This window comes from Aegilops tauschii, chromosome 6 (assembly GCF_002575655.3).
Source record: "Aegilops tauschii subsp. strangulata cultivar AL8/78 chromosome 6, Aet v6.0, whole genome shotgun sequence".
In the NCBI taxonomy this organism is placed as follows: Eukaryota; Viridiplantae; Streptophyta; class Magnoliopsida; order Poales; family Poaceae; genus Aegilops; species Aegilops tauschii.
Genome location: NC_053040.3, coordinates 32,700,637 through 32,709,548, shown reverse-complemented (window position 1 = coordinate 32,709,548; position 8,912 = coordinate 32,700,637). Strand labels below are relative to the sequence as shown.

The 8,912-nt window shown below is 46.6% G+C and overlaps 1 protein-coding gene across 1 annotated transcript; it reads left to right on the top strand.

Moving 5' to 3' along the window:
* The first annotated feature begins 7,686 nt into the window (after nt 1–7,686).
* Nucleotides 7,687–8,450, top strand: LOC141025746 (uncharacterized). Its single transcript, XM_073501664.1, has 2 exons — nt 7,687–8,295; nt 8,397–8,450. The coding sequence occupies exons 1-2, from the start codon at nt 7,687–7,689 to the stop codon at nt 8,448–8,450; spliced, it is 663 nt and encodes a 220-aa protein (XP_073357765.1).
* The last annotated feature ends 462 nt before the right edge of the window (nt 8,451–8,912 follow it).

The following is an 8,912-nucleotide window of genomic DNA, read 5'->3' as shown; positions in this document are numbered from 1 at the left end:
ACCAGAGTCTCAGGGGCTACTATCGGCATAGGGCACACCTAGCGTGTGCGGTACCGTCAAAAACATATACTATTTCACGTACCTCAAAGCCTTTCAGCAGACTCATAAAAAGCTTCATGCAACCCGCTTTCAGCGGATGAAATCCTCTCAACCACCGTGCCCCATTAGAGCATGATGCGTTTCCGAGATAGCCGCTTGCTCCAGAAGATTCATCAGTGCGTCCGATCGCACACCGGACGGTTCCGGACTCTTTCTGCGGCTCTCCTTAGGAGCCGAATACTCCGGACTTCAGGTGGCCAAAGGATTACCCTCTGGCCTTGGCGGATCAGGAGAAACCCTCCGTGACGACACCTTAGGGTCGCCCGCCTCATGAGACGGGGAGGCATGGGGAGGTGTTTCGCTCTCCATCATCTCCGGAAGAAGATCCCCCGGGGACGAACTCTGTCGAGAAGGGGTACGACCCGAACTACAAGATATATGCTTCGGTTATTGTCCTCAGAAGTAAAGCAAGATATTTTTACTATTAAGTACTCTTTGTTTACTTGCAGCTCGTTGGAGGGCTGATCCCCTTGCGGGCACTGTACAGCAAGGGTACCCTCCGGGGTAGGACCCTCCGACAAAGGATTCTTCCCTCGCTTGGAGACCATTACTTCCAAGTCTTCAGAGGCGGTCCTCTTCCTTCCCTGGGGAGAGGGAACTTTAGATTCTTCCCCCCGGTTATCCTCCTTCGAGGAGGCACTGATTCCCCCGGTCTGGATGAATAGTAAGTGAGGCTCGCTCTCGGCCTCTTTGTTCCTCCCTTTACCTTCCCTAGATGGCGCTTGATAAGGCGCAAGCTCAAGCATCCTGGCTAGTACAGGATCCGGTGAGCCCTCGGGAAGGGAGGCCAGACACCTGATCATCTTCGCCTTTTTTAACCAGTCCTGGTCAAAAGGCGACTTTTCAGGATGATGTTGTGATAAATTAAAAGACAACGTGTTCGGCACGGGACTACTTACTTCGGTATCTGGACGATTGCAGCTCAGAACCGCATCCTCGGTGGTGTCCGGACACCTTATTTCTGGTCCGAAGAACAATTTGTACATCTCTTCGAGCGTCATGCCGAGGAAGTGCTGAATAGCTCGCGGTCCTTCCGAGTTGAACTCCCACATACGGAGGGGTCAACGTTTGCAAGGTGGGACTCGACGAACTAGCATGACTTGCATTACCGTGACCAGGCTGACATCTCTCTCGAGGAGATCTCGGATGCGACTCTGCAATATTGGCACATCATTTACTGGCCCCCAGTCCAGCCCCTTGTTGATCCATGACGTCAGTTGTGGCGGGGGGCGAGCGAAAGGCAGGGGCGGCTACCCACTTGGTACCCCGGGGAGCTGTGATATAAAACCACTCCCGTTGCCATAAACGGGACACCTCCGGGAAGGAACCCTTTGGCCATGGAACATCGGCGCCTTTGCTTATTACGGCACCTCCGCACTCTGCATGTCGCCCCTCAATCATCTTCGGCTTCACATTAAAGGTCTTGAGCCATAAGCCGAAGTGGGGGGTAATGCGGAGGAAGGCTTCACACACGACGATGAACGACGAGATGTGAAGGATGGAATCCGGAGCCAGATCATGGAAATCCAGCCCGTAATAGAACGTGAGCCCCCTAACAAAGGGATCTAGAACGAGGCCTAGCCCTCGGAGGAAGTGAGAGATGAATACGACGCTCTCGCCGGGTTCGGGAGTGGGAATGACCTGCCCTCGAGCAGGTAGCCTGTGCGAGATTTCGGCGGTCAAGTACCTAGCCTCTCTTAGCTTCTTGATGTCTTCCTCTGTGACAGAGGAGGGCATCCACTGACCTTGAGGTTGGATCGGGACATGGTTGAAGGTCTGAAGCGCCTGACCTGAGCCTTGGGTATTGAAACTCGAGGCAGGGGAAGGATTCGATCGAGTACGAGAAGAAAAAGGACAGGCCTTGGCCTCTTTATAAAGAGGGTGAATATCAAGCGTCCTCCTCGTGGCCGTTTGGGACTTGCCTAAAATTGAGGAGTCATACCAACGGGCATGATTGGGTTACCCACATCTGTAGTGATGAGAATCCCGTAATAAGGGGGACACGATCTCTACTTTGACAAGGCGTGCCAATAAAATTGTCTCGCAAAACGTGCAGTGGCAGGCTGATTGAGAAAAATGGTTCGAATAATGATCAGGCCGTGGTCTGATGTCCTGTTATGAAAATTCATCAGCAGATTAGATTTGTGGAAATGTTATTCTCTCTACGGTGGTATGTGGAACTTGTTTTGCAGAGCCGGACACTATCCTTGTGTTCAAGATCTTCTATGGAGTATTCAGAGGAAGAACCCGCCTTGCAATGCCGAAGACAAATCTGCGCGCCGGACTCATCGTCATTGAAGCCTGGTTCAGGGGCTACTGAGGGAGTCCTGGATTAGGGTGTCCTCAGACAGCCGGACTATATCGTTTGGCCATACTGTTGGACTATGAAGATACAAGATTGAAGACTTCGTCCCGTGTCTGGATGGGACTCTCCTTGGCGTGGAAGGCAAGCTTGGCGATACGGATATGTGGATCTCCTCCCTTGTAACCGACTCTGTGTAACCCTAGCCCCCTCCGGTGTCTATATAAACCGGAGGGTTTAGTCCATAGGACAACAACAATCATACCATACGCTAGCTTCTAGGGTTTAGCCTCTACGATCTCGTGGTAGATCAACTCTTGTAATACTCATATCATCAAGATCAATCAAGCAAGAAGTAGGGTATTACCTCCATCGAGAGGGCCCAAGCCTGGGTAAACATTGTGTCCCCCGCCTCCTGTTACCATCCGCCTTAGACGCACAGTTCGGGACCCCCTACCCGAGATCTGCCGGCTTTGACACCGACAATTATCACACCGGATCATCACGTGGTGTCTCGGCACGAAGAACTGTCGCAACGGTGCATACTCAGGGAGAATACTTATACCTTGAAATTTAGTAAGGGATCATCTTATAATGCTACCGTCGTACGAAGCAAAATAAGATGCATAAAAGATAAACATCACATGCAATCAATATAAGTGATATGATATGGCCATCATCATCTTGTGCCTTTGATCTCCATCTCCAAAGCACCGTCATGATCACCATCGTCACCGGCTTGACACCTTGATCTCCATCGAAGCATCGGTTTTGTCTCGCCAACTATTCTTCTACGACTATCGCTACCGCTTAGTGATAAAGTAAAGCAATTATGGCGATTGCATTTCATACAATAAAGTGACAACCATAAGGCTCCTGCCAATTGCGGATAACTTTTACAAAACATGATCATCTCATACAACAATTTATATATCATCATGTCTTGACCATATCACATCACAGCATGCCCTCCATAAACAAGTTAGACGTCCTCTACTTTGTTGTTGCAAGTTTTACGTGGCTGCTACGGGCTTAGCAAGAACTGTCCTTACCTATGCATCAAAACCACAACGATTTTTCATCAAGTGTGATGTTTTAACCTTCAACAAGGACCGGGCGTAGTCACACTCGATTCAACTAAAGTTCGAGAAACAGACACCCACTAGCCACCTGTGTGCGAAGCACGGCGATAGAACCAGTCTCATGAACGCGGTCATGTAATGTCGGTCTGGGCCGCTTCACCCAACAATACCGCCGAATCAAAGTATGACATGGTGGTAAGCAGTATGACTATTATCGCCCACAACTCTTGTGTTCTACTCGTGCATATAACATCTACGCATAGACCTGGCACGGATGCCACTGTTGGGGAATGTAGTATTTCAAAAAAATTACCTACGATCACGCAAGATCTATCTAGAAGATGCATAGCAACGAGCGGGGAGAGTGTGCCTACGTACCCTCGTAGACCGAAAGCGGAAGAGTTTAGTAACGCGGTTGATGTAGTCGAACGTCTTCACGATCCAACCGATCCAAGTACCGAATGTACGGCACCTCCGCGTTCAGCACACGTTCATCTCGATGACGTCCCTCAGGCTCTTGATCTAGTTGAGGCCGAAGGAGAGTTCCGTCAGCACGACGGTGTGGCGACGATGATGATGAAGTTACCGGCACAGGGCTTCGTCGATGATATGACCGAGGTGTGTAACTGTGGAGGGGGGCACCGCACACGGCTAAGACCAATCTTGGAGTGCCTTTGGGGTGCCCCCTGCCCACATATATAAAGGAGGGAGGAGGAGGAGGCCGGCCTAGGAGGGGCGCGCCTATAGGGGGAGTCCAACTAGGATTCCCAATCCTAGTTGGAGTCCCCTTCCTTTTCCAAGAGGGGAGAGAGGGAAGGAGTAGGAGAGGGAGAAGGAAAGAGAGGGGGGCGCCGCTCCTCCCTAGTCCAATTCGGACTTGCCATGGGAGGGCCCGCGGCCACCCCTTGAGGCCCTTCTCTCCTTTCCCGTATGGCCCATTAAGGCCCACTACTTCCCCCGGTGAATTCCCGTAACTCTCCGGTACTCCGAAAAATACCCGAATCACTCGGAACCTTTCCGATGTCCGAATATAGCCTTCCAATATATCGATCTTTACCTATCGACCATTTCGAGACTCCTCGTCATGTTTGTGATATCATCCGGGACTCCGAACAACCTTTGGTCATCAAATCACATAAACTCATAATACAATTCATCATCGAACGTTAAGCGTGCGGACCCTACGGGTTCCAGAACTATGTATACATGACCGAGACACATCTCCGGTCAATAACCAATAGCGGAACCTGGATGCTCATATTGGCTCCTACATATTCTACGAAGATCTTTATTGGTCAAATCGCATAACAACACACGTTGTTCCCTTTGTCATCGGTATGTTACTTGCCCGAGATTCGATCGTCGGTATCACCATACCTAGTTCAATCTCGTTACCGACAAGTCTCTTTACTCGTTTCGTAATGCATCATCCTGCAACTAACTCATTAGTCACATTGGTTGCAAGGCTTATAGTGATGAGCATTACCGAGAGGGCCCAGAGATACCTCTCCCATACACGGAGTGACAAATTCTAATCTCGATCTATGCCAACTCAACAAACACCATCGGAGACACTTGTAGAGCATCTTTATAATCACCCTGGTACGTTGTGATGTTTGATAGCACACTAAGTGTTCCTCCGGTATTCGGGAGTTGCATAATCTCATAGTCATAGGAACATGTATAAGTCATGAAGAAAGCAATAGCAATAAACTAAACGATCATAGTGCTAAGCTAACGGATGGGTCTTGTCCATCACATCATTCTCCTAATGATGTGATCCCGTTCATCAAATGACAACACATGTCTATGGTCAGGTAGAGGCATACTAGGGACACTTTGTTTTGTCTATGTATTCACACATGTATCAAGTTTCGGGTTAATACAATTCTAGCATGAATAATAAACATTTATCATGATATAAGGAAATATAAATAACAACTTTATTATTGCCTCTAGGGCATATTTCCTTCAAGGGGGTGGCAGGAGGTGCTGTCACGGCGTGACCAGCGCCGTCTGATGTCGCCAACCCCAGAATTTGCCCCCATCCCATCGCCGCTTGGCTTCATGGCAGATGTTGTCGATGCTTCGCCCCTGGACACCGTGCGGTGGATTGCAGAGATCCCTTCTGATTCTCTCGTTGCTTGGAGAATGACCATTGAGCGCGTGAGTGCCATAACCCTTGGCGTTCACTCAACTCCCTAGCATATCTCGTCATGCCGCCCACCTCCCGCATTGGCATCCAACATCGCCGTCAAGCTCCGGCACCGAGTGAGGGTCCGATGAAATCCGCACTCCCCTCGAAGGCGCTTCGCCATGGGACCTGGGCATCCGTCGTTGCGGCATTAGCACTACCCTTAAAGAAGAAAGAAAATGGAATGAAAACTAAAACTAAATCAAAATAATGAATTGTTTCTAAGGGAAGGATGAATTAGTGGCATTGGTATTACCCTTTAAAAAGTCCAGAAATGAAAAAAAATAACTATAACAAAATTTTAAAATTTTGCAAGGAAAAATGATTGGTGGCATTGGTAAAAAAATTGCACACAGTTTATGTAGAAATTGCGGTTTTTTGTCATATGCAAGAACAAGTATATAATAATATAATTTTTACAACAAGAAGTTTCATCAGAAGGAATGAATTAGTGCATTTGGTATTACCCTTAAAATAAAGAAAATAAAATAAAAACTAAAACAAACAATCAAGACAATCAGGTTTTCTAGAGAAGAATGAATTACTGACAGTGGTATTAATCTTTAGGAAGAAAAACAAATAAGAAAAAACTTATAAAACAAGTAATGACAAAATTCTCACGTAATATACACAGATAATATGCAAGAATAAACATATATAGTGGAATTTCACAAAAATAAATTTCAATTAGTGGCAATGATATTATCCTTAAAAGAGAAAAAGAAAATAAAATTAATATTTTTTTAAAAGAAATGGATTAGTGACATTGGTATTAACCTTTAAGAGGAAAGAAAAGTAAAAAAAATTGCACACAACTTTACACATGAATTGTATTAAAAATTGCCCACAACTTTGCACAAAAATTGTATTTTTTTTAATATGCAAAGAGTAAGCACACAAAAGTGTAGTGTGAGTGTATAGTACCTGCGTGTATACATTTGCAGTAATACAATCTGGCCAAAAACCCTAGTAGTAAAAGAAAATCTGACTAAAAATAAAAATAAAGAAAAAAACAAAAACACATACAAACAAAAAAATAGGCAATATCCAACAACCATCAATCCCAATAAAAAAATTGACTTACCCCAAACAGGGGCAAGTAAAAAATGCAACCTAATGAAAAATCGACTTATCCCAGTTAGGCGGCAAGTAAAACATTAGGCTAAGAAGCCATGAAACTACAAAAAAAAAACGAATCTTGACAAAAAAATCAATGGTAAGAAAATCGACTTACCCAAATTTAAAATTCACTCGACTTACATACTAGCTAAAGTGGACTTATTTGGGCTTGCTTGTGCTGAGGCCCCTCTTTCGGTGTTTTGCTACTCGTTGTATGAACTTGTTGGTTGTTTTATTTATAAAGCGGGGCGAAAGCCTATTTCAAGAGTTTAAAGCTAGATAAATATCTTTCATACAATGCAGTGATCTCTCCTAATATTGCTAATAATCTAAAATGCGTAGCAAGGACATGGCTTGGAATTTATGATTTATTGTTCATTTTATCACTTGTAGGACAATTCCTGCATGTGGCAAGTCCATTTGTGGCAGGAAAATTACAAGTTTATTCCTTTTCCATTTTGACGTGCTAAATTTATCTGGATAATATATAAATCATCTTTCCAAATGTTTGATAATACGAGTTGTTTGGGACTCGGCCCGATCCTAGGTTAGAATCAGAGTTCAGGTTGTATACGTGTTCGGATTGCTTCCTTCCTAGAAGTGTCAGTTTGAACCGTGTTCGGATCGGTTCGTATGGGATAGAATCCGACTTCAGTACAATCACGTTACTTGCAAAGAAGTTGGTCGTGTCCTACGCATATATAATGAGCTGTAGGCTGTAGCGTCAACTAAGGATTCAGATATTCCGCTCAGCAGTTCATCCGGCAGCTAATATTACAAGTTGTTCACGTCAAAAGAAAAGGTATTACAAGTTGAAGGTGCCCTACTGCTTTGCCGTTCACTTTGGGCTTCTGCTGCTGTTGCTTCGCCGAGACTCCACGGCATCCGGCATGAGGCGTGAGGAGGGTGAGACGAGTAGTAGCATCCCCCGGCATCCCCGCTCGCCGGTGGTGGGGCCCCTTGAAGATGATGACCTTCTCTTGGAGATCCTCCTTCGTCTGCCCCCGCAGCCGTCGTCTCTCCCTCGTGCCTCCGCCGTTTGCAGGCGCTGGCACCTTCTCATCTCCGAGCCAGGCTTCTCCCGCCGCTTCCGGCGCTACCACCGCGGCAACCTTCCCATAATTGGTTTCTACGACCGAAATCCTCCATACCTCTCCTTCGTACCTGCTCTGGAGGGCCCTGATCGTATTCCACCCGGGCGATTGTCCTGGCAGTGTCAGCGTGAAGAAGGACCGGACTTGTCCACCTTCGGATGTCGCGATGGCCTCGTACTAGTCCATGTCAAGCACCTCGAACCGCTAAAGCGCCATGTTCTGGTGTGGGACCCTATCACTGGTGAGCAGCACAACCCTGGGATTCCCCCGGGGTTCGACACAGGGAAACGCTTCAATGGAGCGGTGTTTCGGTCTGCTGGAGATGCTGACCACTTCCAGGTGGTCTTGGTAGGCAACGGCGACAATCAACTACCGGTTGCTAGTGTTTACTCGTCGGAGACCGACGTATGGAGTAACCTTTTTTCGACATCGTTGCCACTGAAGTATTATACAGACCCTTTTCCGTCTTTTATCGGACTATCCCTTGAACCCGCTGTGCTGGTTAGGAATTCCCTACACTGGCTGCTTGGAGCGGGCTCGGTTGGAATTCTCGAGTTTGATTTGGAGAGGCACAACCTTGTCGTGATAGGTGTGCCGGTGCATGTGGGTGCTGGGTGTCGCATTGGGAGCAATGACCGATTCTCGATTATACGAGCAGAAGATGGTGGGTTGGGTTTTCTCTCTCTATCAGACTTCAACGTCCAATTATGGAAGAGGAAGACAGAATATGATGGTGTTGCTTCATGGGTGATGGAAAAAATCATTGAACTGGACAAACTACTGAAAATTCCCCTGGATCGAAAGAACCAAAGAAAAAATACTACTAGGGTGATGGGATTTGCCGAGGACAACAATACGGTGTTCATGTGGACAATAATCGGCATCATCATGATCCATCTCGAGTCATTGCAGTTCAAGACGCTTCCCGGATCTAGGATTTTTTCTTACTATTATCCATTTGAAAGTGTCTGGTGCATGTAATGGCATGACTTTAAACTGGTATATAAAGTTAATTTCTCATT

What these genes read in the sequence shown, in the direction of transcription:
- LOC141025746 (XM_073501664.1), top strand. Translation starts at nt 7,687, where the DNA reads ATGAGGCGTGAGGAGGGTGAGACGAGTAGTAGCATCCCCCGGCATCCC. An exon ending in TTTACTCGTCGGAGACCGAC is followed by an intron (nt 8,296 to 8,396) that starts GTATGGAGTAAC and finishes TGTGCTGGTTAG; the next exon opens with GAATTCCCTACACTGGCTGC.